The 24,029-nt window shown below is 44.3% G+C and overlaps 1 protein-coding gene across 1 annotated transcript in view; it reads left to right on the forward strand.

The window, feature by feature from the left end:
* VWF (von Willebrand factor) overlaps window positions 1–17,742 on the forward strand; it is a 304,519-nt gene extending 286,777 nt beyond the window's left edge. Inside the window, exons 48-52 of the mRNA XM_088478900.1 lie at window positions 1,368–1,466; window positions 6,207–6,335; window positions 9,455–9,494; window positions 15,456–15,553; window positions 16,703–17,742. Coding sequence (XP_088335026.1) covers window positions 1,368–1,466; window positions 6,207–6,335; window positions 9,455–9,494; window positions 15,456–15,553; window positions 16,703–16,891 — 555 coding nt within the window. The 3' untranslated portion in view covers window positions 16,892–17,742. The remainder of the gene's footprint in view (window positions 1–1,367; window positions 1,467–6,206; window positions 6,336–9,454; window positions 9,495–15,455; window positions 15,554–16,702) is intronic.
* The last annotated feature ends 6,287 nt before the right edge of the window (window positions 17,743–24,029 follow it).

Genomic DNA, 24,029 nt, shown 5'->3' on the forward strand with positions numbered 1-24,029 from the left:
GGGTCGATGTTTGGCCCCTGCGCATGCACCGCCTGCAGCGTACGCATGCGCGAGCCCCAGCGAGTAACGGCAGCTCCGTCGCTCACTACAAGATGGGGCGGCTGTCGATGTTGATTGACAGCTCACCCTGTTTTATAGGCGGGGAGGGGGGGTGGCTGCACAAACGTAGGCGTTCCCTTAGGGAACGCCTGCCGTTTGAGGGCGGCCCTACTGACTCTCGTGATGTCAGTAGTGGACTTCCTGCTCTATAAGAGCAGGAAGTCCACATGGGCTTGCGGGAGCCGAGACCCTCCCGCAGGGTCTCGCCGCAAGCCTGATGGTCGCGACCATCGACAGGCGGCTCGCACTAGCTGTGGGTGGTCACCCACAGCTTTGCGAGCGGCCTGGAGGCCGAAACTAAAAAAAATAAAAAACGCCCTGATTCAGAGCAAGCGCACGCAAATAGCGTGCGCCTCTGAATCAGGCCCTTAATCTCAGGCATTGTGATTAAATACAAAGAAGCAAAGAAAACTATTTTGACTGCACCAGACACATACACAGTTATTATAGTCTCAGAAACCAGCATCAAGCACCGTACTAAAATAAAAAAAGTAATCATATTTATAACTATTTATTATAAAACAAAATTATAATGTATACATTGCTCAAAGCAGTACTGTTTATGTGTAATAAATTAAAGACATGCTAATACATAAATTATGTGAATATACATTGCAGGCAGCTTAAAATTGTATTTAACTGCGACAAATCAATAATACTCTGTCAATCATTCAAATCGATAAGGAACACTAATACCCCTGCCACACTGAAGCCCTGCTCTGACCCCGGATACTGAACACAGGTAGAATCCGGGGCTTCAGATGACTTGCTCCGTTCAGATCGCCCGTTGGACATGGATTATTTACAGGTCGTAGCCGTTCAGACAAAAATAAGTTATGCAGCCCAAGGCATCATCATGGGTACACTTTTCTGAGTGTCCGCATAGGGGAATTCTCTACTGAGCAAAATAATTGTAAGTATTATCATTTTCAAGGTGGGATTCAAAAAGCCATTTCTTGTCAAAAGAGAACCTTACCATCACACATGTCCTTCTGTTATGAGTAGGCAATCTAAGGCACTTCAGCTACTGTTAAACTATACATCTCAGCATGTCCTGCCACAGATTATGCATGTCCTAACAGCAAAACTCTGGCAAGGCATGCAGGGATGTATACTGTATCAGGTATCAGTACTCACCTCTGGCTTGCTGAAGGTCCTGTGGCCAGGTAAGTATCTTCCTAGTAAGTGTTGGTACTGGCTACAATTGAGTACCATCAGAAAGTAGCACTGGATGTGGTATCTGTACTAAATTACCAGTTTCTTTGCAGAGATCAGTTTTACAAAAGGTGGATGGAGCTTGCTGCGGTAAATGTTTGCTAACATCCTGCCCTGCCATATTGCAAAACGGAACACAAGTCAACTTAGAGGTTAGCTTTCACATCTAATGCTTTTATGAGTAGATGGGTCATCATTTAATAGTGTAAGATTTATCTGTACTACATAATACTATTTCTACTTTCTACTACTATTATACCGATCATGCTGTCATTAATTATATTTTCAATAATCCTTTAATGAGGGCTATAATATCCTGATTAGTGATCTATTTCACCCTGTTACCTCCAAAGTTCTCTGTTTCCCCTCCTCATTTAGCCTCTCCCAATGGTCTTCTTCCACTTTCACACTCCCTCGATCTTGCCTTCTCTCATCTCTATACTGTTTCCAACTTCAACAGTCTGCCTCCCTAAACACCACCCTCTCTCCATCAGAATTACCCCCCACACACGCACACAAACTTTGATGCCCTTTACCCTACTTGTTTCTCCTCCTCCCTAGTCCCCCTTCTCTCCCTCATTACTACCCTCACTTGGCCTTCTAAAACTGACTCCTTCTATGACCATGCACTTGGCTTTGCTTTTGCAGCTTTTGACATCTTTGAGGGTCTCCTCCACAACCCTGGTGCTCTTCTCTGACCCACTGTCTCCAGAAGGGCTGTCACTATACATCGTGCCTCTGGAGGCAGTTGCATTTTTCACATCCAAAATAGAATACATCTGCTATAATATTTGCTCATGGCCTCACCTCTCTCTCCCCCTTTTCTCCTGCTGAGACTGCCAACCTTATCCTCCTTCAGCCCGGTCTCCTGTGATAAAGTCCTTGCCCTCCTCTCCATCCACTACCTATCCTTTGACTCCATTCCCTCCAACCATAATCCCATATTGCCTACCTAGTCAATTTATGTCTCTCCTCTGGCATCTTCCTTTCTTCCAAGCATGCCCTGGTCTCTCAGAGTCTTAAAAAAATCCTCTCTTGACCCTACTCCCACGCTAACTACTGTCCCATTTCACTTCTTCCTTTTGCATCCAAGCTCCTATAGCTGTTTGTATACAACCACCTCATCACCTTCCTCTCCACCCACTGCCTCTTAGAACCCCTTCAATCCAGCTTTTTGTCTATTCATTCCACTGAATCAGCCCTCACCAAGGTCACCGATGAACTCCTCATGGCCAAATCCATAGGCCAATTCTATATTCTTATTCTTCTTGACCATACAGCTGCATTTTACACCTTTGACCATCATCCTCCAAACCCTCCACTCCACTGGGCTTTGCTCTCTCCTGGTTTTCCTCCTGCTTGTCCAAATGCCCCATTAGAATTTCATTCTGCCTTCACGAGTGCTCTTAAAAATATTTTTTGAATTCTAGTTTACAACCTCCCATCCTAACTCTGCAGTCTCTGTCCTCCTCTCCCCATTGTGTCCACCCATAACTTTGATTGACTAGAAGCTCATATGACAGAATTCTTTAGCTGTATCTTTTCTGCATAATTACTGTATGCTACCTGCACACTGTAATTATGTATCTATGTGAATTTAAATACTGTCTGTACTATTCTGTACTAATGTTTTTTGTTGTCAGGTTTATCCCTTATATTCAGCAATACGGATCTCTTGTGCAGCCTTACAAAGAAAACATAATAAAAATTATAGTTCACAATTAGGTGGAGAATCAGAACCTGTAGATTTCTGAACTTGCCATCTCAATAGCTTCTGATGCCATCTCAATAGCTGGTGATGCCATCTCAATAGCTGCTGAAAAATATGTTTATTTTGACGCATACAGTATTTGTTGCAATGGAGGTGTCATTTAAAGGGATTTTACACCTTTCCGATGACTTTCTTTACTTGCATATGCCCCCTGGCAAGTTTTACAAATGCGATTATTTTTATAACATCAGGAAAGATGTTTTTTATTGTTTTGGGGGGAAACCACAAAGCTACTATCTGGATATGGTTCTATCCAATGCAGATTGCACAACTATTTGCACTACACACCCTCTAGACATACATACTACCAGCTAGTGTGCAGCTATTTCGGAGGTCCCTGGTATGCACTACAGGGTGGGAACTTGGCCCCACAAGTGACCACGCCCTCTCTAGTAACAAGTTTGATTGAGCTCTTGGCAGCCCTATGTATCTTAGGGCAAGGAAAATAAACAACTCTGCTGGTTATAGTGTATAAATACATGAAATGTGCAGAAGGAAGCTAAAAAGATTATGTGATATTTATAGTAAATGTTGGAGAACATGTACAAGCCAATAAGGTAAAGTCAACAGAAGGCTGACTATTGACTAAATTACACACAATCAAGGTTTAATAAAAATAAAGTTCCAGTGCCAAACTCTTCCTAATGTAGGAGGATATTTAAACATATATATATATATATATATATATATATATATACAGTCAGGTGCATAAATATTGGGACATTGACAGATTTTTCATATTTTGGCTCTATTCACCACCACAATGGCTTTGCAATGAAACAAACAAGATGTGCTTTAACTGCAGAATTTCAGAGTAAATTTGAGGGTAATTACATCCAAATCAGGTGAACGGTGTAGGAATTACAACGGTTTGTATATGTGCCTCCCACTTTTTAAGGGGCCAAAAGTAATGGGACTATCAACTCAAAAGCTATTTCATGGACAGGTGTGGGCTATTCCCTCGTTATTTCATTATCAATTAAGCAGGTAAAAGGTCTGGAGTTGATTCTAGGTGTGACATTTGCATTTGGAATCAGTTGCTGTCGACTCTCAATATGAGATCCAAAGAGCTGTCACTATCAGTGAAGCAAGCCATCATTAGGGTGAAAAATCAAAACAAACCCATCAGAGAGATAGCAAAAACATTAGGTGTGGCCAAATCAACTGTTTGGAACATTCTTAAAAAGAAAGAACGCACCGGAGAGCTCAGCAACATCAAAAGACCCGGAAGACCACGGAAAACAACTGTGGTGGATGACAGAAGAAAAACCCCTTCACAACAGTTGGCCAAATCAAGAACACTCTCCAGGAGGTAGGTGTATATGTGTCAAAGTCAACAATCAAGAGAAGACTTCACAAGAGTGAATATAGAGGGTTCACCACAAGATGTAAACCATTGGTGAGCCACAAAAACAGGAAGACAAGATTAGAGTTTGCCAAACAACATCTAAAAAAGCCATTACAGTTCTGGAACAACATCCTATGGACAGATGAGACAAAGATCAATTTGTACCAGAGTGATGGGAAGAGAAGAGTATGGAGAAGGAAAGGAACTGCTCATGATCCAAAACATACCACCTCATCAGTGAAGCATGGTGGTGGTAGTGTCATGACGTGGGCATGTATGGCTGCCAAAGGAACTGGTTCCCTTGTATTTATTGATGATGTGACTGCTGACAAAAGCAGCAGAATGAATTCTGAAGTGTTTTGGGCAATATTATATGCTCATATTCAGTCAAATGCTTCAGAACTCATTGGACAGCACTTCACAGTGCAGATGGACAATGACCCGAAGCATACTGCAAAAGCAACCAAAGAGTTTTTTAAGGCTAAAAAGTGGAACGTTATGCAATGGCCAAGTCAATCCCCTGACCTGAATCCGATTGAGCATGCATTTCACTTGATGAAGACAAAACTGAAGGGAAAATGCCCCAAGAACAAGCAGGAACTGAAGACATTTGCAGTAGAGGTCTGGCAAAGCATCACCAGGGATGAAACCCAGCGTCTGGTGATGTCTATGCGTTCCAGACTTCAGGCTGTAATTGGAAAAGATTTCTGGACTGCACAATCTGGCTATATATATATATATATATATATATATAATGAGAGGTGATACCTGATGAGACTAATTGCAGGCACAGAAACAGACAAATCTCAGGTGCACAACTCCAAATTATTAATAATATATATAAATGCAATAACATTTTGCAATCAATAGAGGTTTTTAGCATAATCATGGCCAAGGTTATGGGCCTACCCACCATATCCAGGTAACCTCTTTCGGGTAGGTCTATATTATTAATAATTTAGAGTTGTGCACCTGAGAATTGTCTGTTTCTGTGCCTTCAGGCTGTAATTGCCTGCAAAGAATTTGCAACAAAGTATTAAAAAGTGAAAGTTAGATTTAGGATTGTTGAGTATGTCCCATTACTTTTGGCCCCTTAAAAAGTGGGAGGCACATATAGAAACCGTTGTAATTCCTACACCGTTCACCTGATTTGGATGTAATTACCCTCAAATTAAATCTGAAAGTCTGCAGTTAAAGCACATCTTGTTTGTTTCATTTCAAAGCCATTGTGGTGGTGAATAGAGGCCAAAATATGAAAATTCTGTCAATGTCCCAATATTTATGCACCTGACTGTGTGTATGTATATATATATATATATATATATATATATATATAATTTTTTTTTCTGTTTTTTAATTTGGAGGACAAGTGAGTTGATAGCTGCAACACATGTCACTTTAAAATGTTCAAAATTACTATTGCTGAAGCTTTCACAAGAAAAACATTTTATGGCTATAGAATTATTAGTGCAGGGCTACACATGTGGCTCCAGCTTCTAAGCCACATCAGCAGTTGCCAGATTTCTAGAATGCAGAACCATTCGCTGGCCAGATCTATTTTAGTAAATAGCGCTGGAGGGGGCTATGACTAGGAGAGCTCTTTATAACCTCCCTTGATAAATATTATAATGCGATCCCCATGTGATCAAATAAGGCCAATAAGGCATGCTAAATCATATCAAGCGTTTCTAGGAGAATTCTAGGAGTGAAACATGGGAACTGCATGTGAGTTGGGAAGTTAGTGCGTTGCGTGAGCATGTCTTGTCCTTGCAGCTAAATGAAAGCTTACAAGACGGCTGTCACCGATACACCTGCAAAACAAACAAACAAGGAGACTTGACGGTGGAAATTAGAGTGACTACATGCGCCCAATTGAATGAAGAAAAATGTTTGGCAGATGGGGTGCGTGTAAATTTATAACTGAAATTATATATTTTTGTACTTCTTTTTTAAAGGCAACTAGTAAGAGCTTGAAGCAATGAAGAAGAGCAATTTGCATAGATATTTCCTGCATTTGAGATCAGAAGACCATTATAGAAGTGCCTGTAAAGCCTCATACCTACCAGAGTACAATGACATGAGTTTACTAGAATGCACAAGGCTGGTACAACGCATGTAGATTGAGTCCCTGACAGTGGAATCCATTGTGTCCAATGACCACATACATACTCACCATAGACAAATGCAGAGGGGGGTTCCAGTTGCCCGCAAACCCTCCCTGTCAAGCGGCATAAATCTTGACCACAATAGCAGTCGTATATAATATGATATTATAAGAGCAGCAGCCACAACATGCAGTATAAGGGATGAAAAGGAGCTGCTGTGCATGCCTAGTGGCTGTGTGTGTGTGTCAATCAGAGCACTGAAACAGAGATGAACAGAGAGCAACTGCCAGCAAGAAGAGACAGGCGTCTTACCATGAGGTGGGAGAATGTGTGCTTCGAAAGCTCAGTTCTGTCTCCTACTAGTTATATTATATGTGTATATTGTTTATTATACAGTAGATGTTTAACCTTTTCCTCACCACTTACGTTAAATACGATTGAACAGAAAGTTAATTTTTTAGACTCTCTCCCCTACAGCCTATACTATAAACCATCTATAATGTTAATACTGCATTACATACACTATCCAATGCTCCGCAGAACAGGGGACTGTTTACTTTTGCCCACATCCTAAAAACAAAACATTCAGCTCAGGGGGCCTGTCCATACTCCCGCTTTTAGCGGCTCACTGTGTTTGCTGGCCCTCTATATGCCTGATGTATAACATACACTGCACTTTGTATAAGGCAGACTGTAGCTTGTTAAGTGCTAATTATGACCTCCTCATGGGCTGGCCACGCTCCCACTAAAATCTAGCACTTGGAAACTGTCCTCTAGAAATACCTGCCACTCACATTGTTATGAGCCCTTGGGTGCACTTCAAAAATGTGTTTACCGAGAAGATCAGTGTCGGGCTGGGACATGAAGGGACCACCAGAGGATTGCAATGTTAGGGGCCCGCTGAAAAACTTCCAACCCACCGCAGAAATTTTTTTTTGGATGGTATGCACCCCTTTCATTTTCGCCGCTGCTATCTACAAGATAGCAGCGCCAATAACCTGGGCAATGTATGAACAGTCAGTTCGACCTAACTGTTCCGACAGCTGCAGCTATCACTATCGACAGCTGCAGCTGACTTTGCCCTACAACCACAGCAGGGACAGCAGTGTCCCTGCTGTGGCGGCTGCCAGTTCCGGGGGCTGTACTAGCGGATCCGGCCGGGAGTGAGACACAGCGCATCAGCACTAGGCTGATGCATTCTGTGCTCAGCTGGGGATCGCTGGAAGGAGAGTTTTCACTCCCCCGCTCTGGCCAATGAGATGTTAATACATCTTATCGTTAGTGCTTCCTGCTCCGCCTTGGTAAAGAGGTGAAGCAGGAAGCGTTATAGTGCCATGATGCGTGCTGCTATAATACATCTCCCCCACTGTCCTCTCACAGGTCGCACTTTCCCTTACACAGCACCCCCCCCCCCATAGATCACACTGTACCTTCACACAGCCCTCTCACAGATCACACTGTTCCCTCACACAGCCCCCCCCACAGATCACACTATCCTTTCACACAGACTCCCTTACAGAACACAATGTCCCCTCACACAGCCCCCCTCACAGTTCCCCTAACACAGCAGCCCCCCCCGCCTCACAGATCACACTGACTCCTCACACAGCAGGCTCCACCCTGACAGATCACACTGTCTCCTCACACAGCAGCCCCCCCTCACGGAAGCCCTTCCCCAGAGATCGCACTGGCCTGTCACATAGCAGCCCCCCCACAGGTCGCACTATCCTCTCACACAGATCACATTGTCCCCTCACACAGATCACACCGTCCCCTCACACAGCAGCCCACCCTTCACAGGTCATACTGGCCCCTCACACAGCAGCTCCCCCCTCACAGATCACACTGCCCCCTCACACAGCAGCCCCCCCCACACAGATCACACTGCCCAGTCACATAGCAGCCCCACCACAGATCACCGTTTCCCCCTTCCACAGATCACATTATCCTCCACACAGCCCCCCCTCCTCACAGATCGCATTGTCTAAAAACCCTCCCAACACCTCTAGCACTAACCTGCAGTGCATTCCTCCGAACTTCTCTGGCTTGTGACTCCACCCCTGCCGGTGGCGCCGGCTCACCAATCGTCTGAAGTCATGATCAGACAAGGCCTGGGGATCAGCAGTACGCTGACGGCGGCTGGGGCCAGGGAGAAAGCCTGTCAGCTGGTGCCATCAGCACCCCCCCCAACCGTGGCCTGCTAAGTCCCGCCTCTCATAGAAAGGGGCATCGCCTAAAATCAGTGGGGCCCACCGTGGAAATACCCGAATCCCTGATGGTCCAGTCCGAGCCTGGATAAGATTATGTGGCCTCCATAGACCACCAATATTCTAATAAACTAGCCTCTTCTGTTACATTTAATGACACTGAGTATGTGATTTAATGGAGCCACAATGAAAAAGCAGACCTCAAGTCCCCTGGCGCTTTCTCTTACCTGTGGCTATGTCCCACTTACGCCAATGCTGCATATACTGTATATTGCGTGTTCAAGCAAGTCAGGTAACTTAGTGCCTCAGTATGGGCTGCTCTGCATACATAATTAATAGTTCGGTATATTAGATCGACAGACAACATGTCAAGATGTTCAGCGTTTCAATAATTAACACGGATGACATGTCGACATGGTCACAATGTCGACAAGGCATTTTCAGGTAATACTATAACTCCTAATCCTAACGGTAATGTCATCATTTTCACTGTCCATATGTCAACATTTTGTCCTTGTCGACAATTTGCAAATGTCGATGTCTTAACATTACAACATTATGACTGTCGACAACATGACTACAAACCAATTAATAGCCCTCTTTAAAAATTACATTTATCTTAAACAATGCAAAATAGCTAGATATGAATTAGCAATATATATATGCTACATACACAACTCACATATCCATATCCTATTCTCCAATTTAGGGTACAGTTAAAAAGCTGGAAGATTCGTGCTGCAATATCTGTGAGTAATACTGAATATTAAGCATATTTCTCATTGAAACAAAATATTTGTAATAAACTATATAGAGCATCAACCCCATCTCCATTATAATGAAAATAAGGCTGATATATTCCCATTTGTTGTAAACTTCTTGAAGTTCAATTCTTAAATTCATAAGATTTTTTTTTTATTATTATTTCTATCTATTTTTATAGGGGTCACCAATTATTATAAATCATTGCTCATATTTTGCTATATTTTTATTGCCTTGTTCAAACTGTATTGTTTTATTTATCATGTTAAATATGATATTTTATGATGTTGCTGTTTCTAAAATTCTTTCTATCGCAATATTGTCATTAAAATAGCTTATTCTGGGGCAGAGAAGAGGTTAAGCCGGCTGTAATGGATCCCATATTGTGTGCACAGAGCTAAATGCTTATGTTGACCCACATGCCGAGTTGTGCGTGTCTCTGCGGCCGGACCATCGCTATTCGTGCGCTTTGATACAGCCCTATCCTTGGTGCAGAGGTTACATCTGGAAACAAGTGCAGTTATGCACACACACAGCCCTGCATATTCCACGCACTGGCTAAACTTTGGCTCCATGCAAACTCTCATTACTGTTCCTCCCAGATACACCCCTTCACCCACAAGTGAAAATGCATGTGAGTAGCAGACCCCCCAACCATCCCGATTGTGGCGTATCAGTTCTGCTTTTCACGGCACTGTCTCACCCACGGGCTGCTGTGTCCTTCAGGAGGGGAAAGGGTGGGTGTTCTCTCACCTCTTGCTCTGCGTAGTGAATGAATAGATGCGCATACCATCCAACCATTACAGAGAGCGACTTGGGGCAGCCCAGCAGCTCCAGAAGCTCTGTACATGCCCCAAATTGATGAAAAATGGGGGCATGTGGTGTGGTCACACCCCCATTATGCAAGGCCACACCCCCATATGGGGACAACACAACCCTTTTTCGCATGCGCAGAGTCCTGCTTTCCCCATGTCAATGTTGGGAGGTATGGAGTTGTGTATGACTCTGCATCGTCTGTTGTTGCGTGTGTTCGGCTTGCGCAATTTGTGAGACACACAGGATAGGTCCGCAAAACTGACCCGCATCAGCCCCTCTTTGTGGATCATGACCTTTACAGTTTATATTAATAATTTGCAGATTATTATTATTAGTAGTACAGGTTGAGTCTCCCATATCCAAAATGCTTGGCACCAGGGGTATTTTGGATAATGGAATATTCTGTATTTTGGAATAATTGCATAGTATAATGAAATATCTTGGGAATAGGACCCACATATACACACAGAATGCATTTATGTGTTATATACAGCTTATTCACACAGCCTGCAGGTAATTTTATACAATATTTTTAATAATCTGTGCCTTACACAAAGTTTGTGTACATTGAACCATCAAAAATCAAAGGCTTCATTATCTCAGTCATGCCAAAAAAATTTCGTATTTCGGAATATTCCGTAATTTGAAATATTTGGATATGGGAGACTCAACCTGTAGTATTAGTATTATTTGCCTCTAGCAGAGCATTTCCCTGTTCTAGCTGCCTCTTCATAGACTAATAGAGATGTTATATTCGGAAGAAAAGTTTCAGCCTATGACATAAAAAATCTCTGCAGTATGTAGAACAGGAAAGGCAACTTGTGGCACTCCAGCTGCTGTGGAACTACATATTCCAGCAGGGATGCAGTCTATTTACCGGCGTCCGGAATGCCAGACGTCGGAATTCCGATGCTGGAAGCCTGACTCTGTCCTAAAGATAGGTGTCTAAATCCCGATGCCTATCTTTAGACAGTGTCCCTGATTCTGAGCCGGGCGCTCTGACAGACCGCTCGCTCTGAATCAAGGCCGGGCTATTTTTTTTTTCAGAGCGGCCTCCTGGCTGCTCGCACAGCTGTGGGTTACCACCCACAGCTATAGCGAGCGGCCAGGAAGATGGGCTTGCGACGAGACCCTTGTGGTAGGGTCTCGTTGCCGCAAGCCCCAGAGAGATTTCGGCTCAAACAGAGCCGAAATCTCTCCCACTGACATCACTCTTGATGTCAGTGGGGCCGGCCCCAAATGGAGGCGTTCACATGGGAACGCCTCCGTTTTCGCAGCCACTCCCCCGGCCCGCCCACCAAAGGGGGCGTGCTGTGACTCGTACTCTCTTGGTACGAGACCCGGAGCGACGGGTTGCCCGTCGCTATCCGGATCTCGCGCATGCGAACGACGGAGCCGGCTCCGTCGTGCGCATGCGCTCTGGGCCACCATCGACCCGGTTGCGAGCGCTCAGCGCTTGCGACCGGGTCTGAATCAGGCCCAGAGGCCAAAATCCTGACACCTGGCATCCCGAGCGAAGGTAAGCAGGGACTGTTAGCCGCAGGGGGTGGAGGGTTAGTTTTAGGCGCCCCCGGGGGGGACTTAGGGTTAGGCACCCCCCCCATAGGGTTAGGGGAAGGAGGCGATTAGAATTAGGCGCAACTGGGGGGAGGTTAGGGTTAGGCACTCCCCCCCGGGAGGGTTAGGTGTAGGGTGCGGGAAGGGGGGGCTAGGGATAGGCATCATTGGGGGAAGGTTAGGCACCACTAAGGGAGGGTTAGGGTTGGGGGGAGAGAGGAAGGTTAGGGTACGTATCAGCCCCAGTCTGGATCTTGACTGTTCGGTCTTCCAGCGTTGGTATTTAGGGCCTGATTCAGAGCCGGACGCAATTAGCGCTCGCTCAGAAAATAGGGGTGGCTATTCAAATGAACCGTTCGCACTTTGCGGTCTGTTCACGCCTCTAGGTCTGAACAAGCGAACAAAACTTGCGGTCGTTTTTTGGAAAAATGCGCCCCCTGGCCGCTCGCATCCTACGTCATGTCCGCTATTTATTAGATTAATCGAGTACATCGACCAGCGTATGAACTGCTCGCTATTCTTGTGGTTGGTTTTTGCTACCACAATCTTGCGAGCAGTTCTGGCTATAAAATAACCCAGTGACGTGGTCAATGACGCTGCTGTTTTAATTATGCACACCCATAAAACGCCCGTTTTGACCTTTAAGCACGCCTGCGTTCTGATCTCCACTCCCCGTTTTCAAGCACCTTCCCGTTACCACCCACATACGCCTCATTCTGTCACTCAAATTATCAGGCATTCGCTATTTTGCGAGCACATGAATTTCGACCGCACTGACTGGTTCGCGCATGCGTATAACGATCCGTACGCATGCGCAGTTGGGCAAACATCGCTTGGAGCGAACGAGAGGCCGCTTACGAGCAGCTCTGAATGAGGCCCTTAGTCCGATGGCAATACATCCGGCGGCATTACATACCGATTCCATCCCAGCGTGGCAGTCATAGTTTATTTTGTTACGCATGCTAAAACAATGGCAGGGTGTGCTGGGATGTGTAGTTCCACAGCAGCTGGAGTGACACAGATTGCCTGCCCCTGATGCAGAAGATGCAGTCTATAAACATAAACTAAATTGGGGTCCTAGATGTAATGAAGCTGTTATTTTACGCTTCGCTCGCCACAGGTTTATATTCTCCCTCTATGCCCACATGTATAGTAACACTGGTAGCTGACCGGTTGCTGTAGCGGCCACGTGGTTGTGATGTCAGAGGTCCTTTCTTCAACTTGGATCTATCAATAACCGTACTAATTAAGACACCTGTGCTTAAGTATGGTTATCCTTAAAACCTGGACTGTTAGCGTGCCTTGAGGACCGTGGTTGGGAACCTTTGGTGTAGACACTGATGTGACTGACAAACAGTCTCTGTACAGCGCTGTGTAATTGCTGGTGCTATATAAATAAATAATATTACATAAATCTCTCCCTAAACCTCTCCATTGTTTTGTGCGGCTGGAAATAAACTCTCCATTCCCTTTTAATTTCCAATAACTCCATTGAGTAAAAGGGATCATTCAGACCCGCTCGCCAGCAAATGACGCTCGCAAGCGGGTCGATGATTGCCGAATGCGCATGCGCACGACGGAGGGAGCTCCGTCATGCGCATGCGCGAGACCCGGCGCGAGCGACGAGAAATCCGTCGATCGGGGTCTCGCACCAAAGGGGGCGTGCTGTCGATGGTGAGTGACAGCACGCCCCCTTTGGTGGGCGTGCCGGGGGCGTGGCTGCCAGACAGAGGCGTTCCCATGGGAACGCCTACCGTCTGAAGCCGGCCCCACTGACATCAGTAGTGATGTCAGTGAGAATGATTTTGGCCCTGATAGAGCCAAAATCACTCCTGGGCTTGCGGCAGCGATACTCTACCGCAGGGTCTCGTCGCAAGCCCAATGGTCGCGATGGTCAAAGACCATAGCGACCATCTTTTTGGCCGCTCGCATATGCTGTGGGTGGTCACCCACAGCTATGCGAGCGGCCAGGAGGCCGCTCCATTTTCAGGTAGGAGGGCCCTGATTCAGAGCGAGCGCTCTGGTCAGAGCGTCCGGCTCTGAATCGGGCCCAAAGTTCCCATAGAATTAAACATTGCCTTTCATGTCCATGCTTCCAGTATAAAACTGCTAGTGTTTGCGTCTAAGTTAATTAATTTATAGTGACAGATCTACTTTAAAAGACCTCTCTTATTACAGATGTAATCTCACAAATTTAAATACCTTGAGATCTATTTTACAAAAACTTCTGTTCACTTCTACACTACAAAAACTTTCCCCCTTTGCTTGAGACGGTAAAGTCAGTCGTCCACAAATGGAACAATCCCTTTACATCTTTGGTGGGTAGAATTTCTACTCTAAAAAGGAATATTTCCCCATGTATGCTCTCCCTTTTCCAGACCCTGCCCCTTAAAGTCTGAGCCAACACATTCAAACTTGAGCAGCTGACTAGAAATGTATTTGGTCTGCCAGAAAAACAAGCTACCTCATGGATGTTCTCTTTAAACCTGTTCACCATCCCCTCTAATATATTTTTGCAGTCAGTGGGCTCATACCCACCCTCTACTGCCTAATTCTTCTGTACAATTCACCCCACTAAATATTTGCACAAGTTGATCCTGAGGACTTGGAGACAATTAGTCTGGACCTCTCCAAGACCTGTATCTCTGCCAGGATCAGAAACAATGCCCAAGAGGTCTATTTTTGTTGGTACCTTGTCCCCAAAATAACTTCACTCTATTTTCCCTGATTCCTCGCCCTCGTGCTGTTGTCTGTTGTCTTTGTGGCCAGGAAGGCAGCATGTCTCATGTTTGGTAGTATTGCCCTCAGATAGCTTCATTATGGTTCAAGTCCCACTGCCTCATCCCCTGCATTACTGCTGTCCATTTACCAGACTCCCTCTCCTTCTGGTGTTTGCCCTGTCCTGTGTCAGACATCTCGAAACCACACAAAGTCTAATACCCCACATACTTGGTGCTAATTGGTCTGTGCTGGAAGAATCCTGAACTTCCATCATCATAACTCTCTATTATTCAAAGGGTATGTCATGTGTAGCAGATGGAATACATCACCAGCATTACCCATGACACACCCCATGAATTTTGTTGCACCTGAAACCCACTGTTTATTTTCAGGATGTTCCTCCATTGCAGAATTGATGTTTGTCTCTGATCCCTGTCTTTTTCACTTGTCGCAGGTAACCTCTATTCCCCACACTTCTCCCTCTCTCTCTCTCTCTTATATCCCTCTTTCCTCCCTCACCTCTATTCCTGCTCACTGTGCCAGCCACGTCAGCTATGACATTATATTACTCTCCCATGCTTGACTTTTGTTCCCATCATCAATGTTCTATTGTTCATTCGGTTCTCTGAAGCTCTGATGTGAATACAATACCCTCCCCTCCCCTTTCCATATCGGTTATACTTTCTATTTCCTTCCTCATGTCCTGTTTGAAAATCAATAAACAGACTTTTACAGAACACACAGACCTCTGATAAATTGGATCATTCTCCCTGTCTGGTGGTTCTTGCTTGTGTATAAAAAAAAATTTGCTTGTAATGACTTCAGTTTCATCCTGTTCTCATGTAATTTTCTAGGTGTGGAGCCGGACTGTAAAAGGGCGACTGCTTCTCTCAAGTATCTCCAGGTTGATAATTGCGTAACTAAACGACAAGTCAATATGTACTATTGTGAGGTAAGATCAAGAAGCTCAGTTGGATTCAGCATCAGTGACTTTTGTACAGTCGGTGCAGGGTATGCAGTGCACATGGGTCCATGAGTATAAGGAGACTCACGCCACCCACCCTGCACACAGAACAGTCGGTGCCATATACATTGCATCCGGAAAGTGGGCCTGATTCAGAGCCGCTCGTAAGCGGCCGCTCGTTCGCTCTGAGCGATGTTCACACATCTGCGCATGCGTATGGGTTGTAATGCGCATGCGCCAACCAGTCAGTGCGGTCGAAAATCGTGTGCTCGCAAAATAGCGAATGCCTGCTAATTTGAGTGACAGGATAAGGCGTTTGTGGGTGGTAACAGGGGAAGGTGCTTGAAAACGGGGAGTGGAGATCTGAACGCAGGCGTGCCAAACGGTCAAAACGGGCGTTTTAAGGGTGTGCATAATTAACAAAGCAGCGTCATCGACCACATCACTTGGTTGTCTTTTAGCCTGAACTGCTCGCATGAAAATGCTACCACAAGAATAGCGAGCAGTTCATACGCCTTTCGATGTACTCGATTAATCTAACAAAGAGCGGAGATGACGTATGATGCGAACGGCCAAGGGGCGTCTTTACAAAATATCGAGCGCATGTCTTGGACGCTCGCTCAGATATAGAGGCGTCAACAGACCGCAAAGAGCGAGCGCTCAATTTAAATAGCCGGCCCCTTTTTCTGAACGAGCAAGCGCAAATAGCGTCCGGCTCTGAATCAGGCCCAGTATTCACAGTGCTTCACTTTTTCCACATTTTGTTATGTTACACCCTTATTTTAAAATGGAATAAATTAATTTTTGTCCTCAAAATTCTACACACAATACCCCATAATGACAACGTGTAAAAAGTTATTTTGAGATTTTTGCAAATTTAATAAAAAAAAACAAAAACTGTATATGGCGCTCTATTCAGGGGCTGTAATGGAACTAAGACAGTCAGGGAAGTGGCTGGTCTGAGTCCCCTGACCACATCCAAAGGGTACACTTTGGATTGGTGTCTGCCGATCCCACCACTTAGTCATGATCAGTAGGAGTTGGGGCCGCCTAAAGATTGTGCACGCCTATGAGTCCATCACAAAACGATTTTACAACTTACATTATTCTACAGCTATTTTTTATTTTTTGTTTCAGGGCAAATGTACCAGTAAGTCAATTTACGCCGCTGAGACACACAGTATGGAAGATCAGTGTATATGTTGTTCTGCTAAACAGACAGAGCCGATGAAAGTTCTCCTCTATTGCAACAATGGAACCACAATGGAACACGAAGTGTTACAAGCCACAAACTGTGAATGTCTGTCTCGAAAGTGTTCTAAATAACACTCTACACAAATGTTTATACTGCCGCACTCTTATCCTAACACTATACAAAGTACCTCTCTAAACCACTCTACCTGCTAGTGCTGTCGTCATTGCTGTCATGTTATTGGAACTGTGGAAAGACCATTAGTTGATAGTAGAACTGTTGACTATAAACTTAAATTACAACAAAGAATCAAAGCGTATTGGTAAGACAACTGGTGTCGGTGTCATCCATGTTTATTTGATGATTAAAAGGATGATATACTTTGTTTACAAATTAGGTTCATAATCACTTAAACATGTAAAAAAAAAAAAGGCACCATCTATTGTGAGCAAGGACACGTCTTCTCTATTTGATATATACAGCGTATGACTTACTCATGAGGGCTGCCATATTGAAAATGTCTTTTTCATAAACGCAAATACATATTTTTGGAAAAGCAGCAACGATGTTCAGAGGATTTTTTGGCCGTAATGTGAAATTCTACATATTTTAATATCTTTCAAATTTTACATTCAATATTCACATTTTAACTCCGCATTTTTGTTATTGGACAATATATGATATAACGACTGAAAAATACAATATTTTTGTCATTGTTTTTACTGCTACTGCATTACATACATACTATAGGGCACGGCAACACAATGTACATTCAATTATAAGCACTTTACTTTTTACAGTGAATGTAAATTATCAGGCAAAGTTGTATTTTGTGGTTGGTAATTAGGAAAATGTTTTAGGTGTTTACTTTAAAGTGCAATGAAACTGTCAGGAAAGAAAAAAGTGCATAATCATTGTAATTGTCTTCTACAAAGTGATAATAACAGCATCAGTATTCTAATAAAGATAAAGCCTTTTTATTTTATGATTGTCTACAGTTCTCTATATTTTGGATCAATGCAAACTGAAAAAAAAAATATATGTAAAAATGTACAAAAAAAACAAAACAAAAACAAATACATACAAAGTAAATTATGGGTAATGCTAAAAATTCAGTTTATCTCACCAAAACAATGAGCGTAATTTCCAGCGGCAGCGGCCGCTGCTACTTACAAGCGTGATTCCGGAGAAACTGCATCACTGCACTCCCTAGAATCAGATAAGGCTGGTACAATAGATGTGGGAGTGGCTTCAAATTATAAACTCCTCCCCCCCAGGACTGCCTGTGTGGCATAAGATTTACAGCAATCCCTTCCACTGCCAGTGCAATCACTGGGTGTTGCGGATTTTACTGAGCAAGATGTCAGTCCTGCAGCCCGGAAGCCCCCAGGTAAAATCCATCATTGGTAGTTAGTTACACTGAAAACTGCTCACAATTTCTGCCAACTCCAAGTGTTAAAAGGTGCCCTCTGGCTCATAATGCCCCAGTTGGAAAGCCGCTCATAAATGCACATTAGCTCAGTTCTACACCTCCTACATAACATCATCATCACAAGCCACAATCGTATGTAGAACACAGTGTAGTAGTGCTATGGAATATCATCACACCAAATACAAGGATTTATCAAAGATCTAGTGGACCACCATCACTTTTCAGCTGCTGGACACACTGAGCTCAACCAGTCCTGGTCCAAGTGTGTCCAAGTGGTGGGTGCTGACATTGCACCAGCCAGAAGGGCTGCAAAGTAATCCATCCTGCCATGTCCCCTTCCTTGCCTTACTCCTTCGTGTGGCTGCTGACAATATCTCATCCAACCCACACCCTGTGTAATCTCCATTCTCTGACAACACTCTTGTTCTACCCCAAAACTTTCCATTCACATCTTACATCCAGTCCCTTTAACCATAACCACACATCTCCGCTACCCTCCTCCCCATACTGTACATTATGGAATACACACCAACAAATTCCTCATCGACATTACCCTTTCATACATCTTAACCTCATCTTGAAATAGTCTCATCCACACCCCTTAAAGATCTATAGTACATGTGATCAGAGGAGTCGCATGGAAACATGGCGCCTGGAGAAAGTGCATGTCACCCTCCCTGTGTACTGAACTGTGCCATTGAGGTCCCATTGGCCAGCCTGGGTGGGAAAACTGAAGTGAAGAGAAAAACAGCAAACAGTGGCAGTATCACGCTGGGCATTGGGGGAATAGAATGCACTATCTGATATTAAGGGGTAGCTGCTTTGGCACTGCTTTATTTATGTATAGCACATAGGATCTGACTTTTATATCCTTTGAATCAATGTTATTAGTCAATAGAGGAGATTGTCAATTAAAGTAAAATGATCAGAATAAATAATACAGAGTACATGAACTAGAGTGAAATTCCACAGGGTGCACAGCTCATTGCTGCAATTACTGCCCCAAGCAGCTATCACTGGAGTGGGGACACCTATGGGAAGTTCCATTCTCAGCTATGCTCCTACTTTGCAAATATACATTGCACCTATATTAATGTGAGTACTAATAATGTTCTGTCTACCACCATTATTATTATTTCAAGTCTCCTAATATTTTTTAAAAGACCTTTCAAATAACACTTTGTGGTCATGCATGGGAACACCTCATTACTTTATATAGCAAATCGGTGACTTTGTTTAATCTAATACCTTATAATTGAAGTTTAGGATTTTACCTCAGATCTGTCACTTTTAAGTCCATTGAAGCACAATAAATGAATGAGGAGAGAAGGAGGGAGGGGATCAAAGAGGAGAGGAAAGGGCCGATCAGAGAGGGGAGGTGACAGAAGCCAGTAAGAAAGGAGAGAGGAAGAGCAAAAGCCAATCAGAGAGGGGCAGTGACAGAAGCCAATAAGAAAGAAGAGGGGCAAAGAGTTGATCAGAGAGCAGTGGTGACGGAAGCCAATAAGAAAAGAGTGGACAGGGGCAAAGAGCCGACCACAGGGTAGAGAGGGGAGGGAATTAAAGAGGTGAGAAGTGAATGTAATCAATCTGACAGGAAAGTGGAAGTTACAGAAGATGATCACAGAGGAGGGAGGGCCGGAGGGGAGGCAATCTGGGCAGCTTGAGGGAGCATGACATGTAGAAACGGAACTCAGATCTGAAACTTATTTAGGATATAGAGAAAAACAAACCGAGATCAAACAGGAGGCTGTTATACTGTGTAGCGCACCATGAATTAGGGAACCCTGAATGATGCCCTCTATTCATTTTGGCGCCCGCAGCTCATGCTCCACTGGAACCACCCCCGCTACACCCCTGCATGTGACCTGTGCACCACCTTCTCTCCCATAACCACCTCTCACTCCCAAATGTACCCCATCCCTGTACTAGAGCCTACTCTGCTCCCACCTATACTAACTACACTAACGCACCCTCACAAGTGTCCCAATATCCACTCAGAGCCGCACCCGATCCTCTTGTCTCAGCTCTGTCTTTTTCCATCTAGATTGTAAAGCCACTCATGAGCAGGACCTTCTTACTCACAGTTCTCACATCTACATTTATTTTGTTACTTTATTATGTCCCTGTTTTATGTATGCTCTGTTTTTCCCACTGTATAGAGTATCAGCCGCAATATCCTCAAAAACATCATTCATCTCCAGATATACTCTGAGCTTCTGGGGGCCCTGATTCTTCCACTATATAACTATGAATTGTGGGGTAAATTTACTAAGAGTCAAGTTTGAATTTCAAACCAAATCGCTGGACATTGCCAGAATGTTTTTGACTCAAAATCACAAATTTACTAAGCAGTGTATTTAGATCCAAAGGTAATGCTGATCTGCCTCTTCCATGTGCGACTTCAGTCGGAATGCCCCCTTTACGATAGACTCTGCAGCCAAATACAATTATGAATCTGCTGTCAGTTGGAAGCAGATTCAAAGCACTGCACAGATCAGTATGTTCCGTGCATGCTTTGTTGTGTTACAGTGTAAAAATAAAGGGTTAAAATGAAAAAATATAGCTTGGAGTCCCCCTCCAAAAGCATAACCAGCCACGTTCCTCTGAGCTCGATCTGGTACTGAAAAATTGGGGGAAACAGGTGTAGGGTCCCCCTGTTTTTCCAGTAACCAGCAGGTTGAACCAGTCGGAAAGCTTACACCAGGGTCGTAATGAGGTCGGTGCGGCCGGTACCGTCACACGGGACGGAGAGCCCTGTGGGTGGCACCATCAGATCCCCTCAGCTACTGCATCTGGTGCATCTGCACTTAGGGGGAGGGGGGAGTGGTGGCAGTACACAGGGTGTAACAAGCCTTGTTACAGGGCTGGCTTACACTATAGCATAGAGACACACAAGGTGGTGTCCCCCTACCATAATGTAAAACCAGCCCCAGACTGGACAGCCCAGGGCTTGAAATCCTCAAAGAAGTACCCCCTCTCGAGGATCAACCAGCAGGGCTCTTCCCTGCATCCATGGTGGCGTTGGGCGCTGGGTAATTGTGTAAAATATAGAACATAATATTGTTCTTTACAGTGGGACTACAAGTCCCAGCAAATCTGCCATGGCATGCTGGCACTTGTGAAACAACAAGTGCCAGCATGCCCAGACATGCAGGGTTGGTGGCACCTGTAGTCCCACTGTAAAGAAAATATGTAAAAAATTCCAGGATGCAGACACCGAATGTGGAAGTCCTTTATTAAATTTTTTTTAAATCCTGTACTCACTGACCCATGGATCGGATACTCCTGGATCCATGTACAAGTCCATGATCTACAAAAACACAAAAAAAAAGAAACCGGAACCAAGGCAGACACATACTGTACATTGAAGTCAATGGGGGAAGCGCTGATTGGCTAAGAGAGTTATGACCTTTATATAATGTTAATGATACTGCCAAGTTTATATTTAGATTTACAGCTTGATGGTCAAAAATATATTAAAAAATACCCCCTATTCTTCGTACGCAGCACTCGGATCGCAGATGCATGCATTGCATTATAGTAGCACAGCATTGCACGTCCACTTCCCTGTGGCTGTGTAATACTGTCCACAATGGAATCGGGCCCTCAGTTGCTAGACAACTCCCCTCCCTCTTGGCGCCCCTGGTAGTACATAAGGAAGGACCCTTGCAAACAGTTGCCACAGGGTCCTCTAGGATAAGAGGATGTGGCCTAATTTATACCTAATTTAGGTGGCGATGCCCGCCACATTACGCCAATGCAGAAGAATTTTTGTATATAACAAACATAGTGTATAGTATATTAATCTCTTGCTCTTGAGTTTTGGCTCATCGGTCTCTACTTTCACTTTCAGTGAATTATCTCTATTACTATCATCAGTTAAGGCCCCCATACATCAGCAATCTGAAAACCACAATTAAACAATTTGAAGATTTATTTCCCGATCTTAGGATTTCCCAATCGAGCAATCTGCGCCCATACACTACAGATCTTTTTCAGTGATTTGCAGAGCGACTGCAGCAAACACAGATCTGGCAATCTTGAAAGGCCCATCATTTTGCTAGAAACGGTCTGCAAATCTGCTGATCATGTCCATACACTAGCAATCTACAGCCCCAATCCATCTGTGAAATCCAACATGTTGGACAATCTGATTAAACAATTCCAATCACTTTTTGGTTGCAATCTGCGATCTGTGAAGCCCAGACATTGCAGATTTTTATACACAATCGATTGCACATTGCTGCAATCCATCTCTGATGTATGGGGGCCTTTACTTACAATATGCAGCCACCTTTAGGTGTAAATATACTCACTGTGATTAGGGATGAAATTCAAGATTTCTAAGAATTCATTAAGATTCGCTGAAACAATGAGGATAGCTTTAGAACCTTTACAGCAACACCCAAGGGGCAAATAAGCCACTCTAGGTATACACCGTATATACTCCAGAAATGGAGTATAAAAAAAATAATTAAAAAAAATCTGCACTTACTTGCCCTGGGGTCTCCCCTCTATCTTCTCACTGGAGAGGGGGCTGCTGGGAGTCCTAGGGTCTGGTGGGAGGGGCAAGGGCTGCTGGGAGATGCAGTTCTCCCAGCGCCCATTCTGGGGGGCACACTGGGGGGCCACACACACTGGGGGGGTCACACACAACACTCATACACACACACACTTACATACACTAACAAACACCAAACACACTGACATACTCACCCTCCTGCAGAAGACCCGGCTTTCGATGCTGGATGAAGAAGACAGCGCTGCAGGAGGCAAGTAATTATGGACTAATTAAGCTAATTGGATACTTCCAATTGCTTAATTAGTCCTCAGGGGGGATGTCACCGGGATCCCAGAGCAAGTACTGCTGATTTTGCCTAAAATTAAGGATTGTAGGAAAAATCACACTTGCTTTGGAGGTGCGAGAATAAAAAGCTCCCGGAGCACAAAAATAGAAAAAATCTGCACCTAATTGAATAGCAAAAACCTGCACCTGCAGGAAAGCCTCGCAGGTGCCGGTTTTTTGCTTTTCTCACCCCAATTGAATATGCCCCATAGGGTTAGCTTGAAGAGCAGGAGAATGGATGAAGCTCGGAGCCTTGATAATGCTTCCACTCATGAACAAATCCGGATAGCTGGATACCCTGAGGAGAGAGGGAGCACTGGAAAACTCTTTGGATATATGGGTTTATATGATGGGTTTATTCTCTAGAACCATAGTACAGCAGATGTGACAACAGTGAAGTACCCGTAGTACCGGCAATAGCCTTTAGGATATGTAGAAATGTGATACCCTGCCCAAGCAAGGTACCATTATTATTATTATTTTTATCATTTATTTATATGGCGCCACAAATGTTCCGCAGCGCCTTACAAAGTACATAAACAAGTTGTAGACAAGCGACTTACAGAATAATACACTACAGGACCAAGACATGGATAATATATATTGCTACATTAGTGACCATAACACCCAGATAAGCAACAGAGCATAAGCAACCAAGTGTTAGGTGCCCTAGTGGTGAGTAAGAAGTAGATGAAACTAAAGTAGGGAGAAGCACAAGAGGGTAGAGGGCCCTACCCGTAAGAGCTTACATTCTAAAAGGGTGGGGAAGACAAACAGGGGTGACACAAATGGGGGAGATGGGAGAAAGAAGCATGTAGCAGGGAGTTAGAATGATAGCTGGAAGGCTTTGATGAAGTAGTGGGTCTTGAGAGCCGTTTGAAGGAGGTGGAGAGTCTGATGGGGAGAGGGAGAGAGTTCCAGAGGTGGGGAGCAGCGCGGGCAAAATCTTGGAGGCGGGAGTGGGAGGAAGTAATCAGCTGGCATGAAAGGC

Source organism: Taudactylus pleione, unplaced genomic scaffold, assembly GCF_031769625.1.
Source record: "Taudactylus pleione unplaced genomic scaffold, aTauple2 ptg000225l, whole genome shotgun sequence".
Taxonomy (NCBI): Eukaryota; Metazoa; Chordata; class Amphibia; order Anura; family Myobatrachidae; genus Taudactylus; species Taudactylus pleione.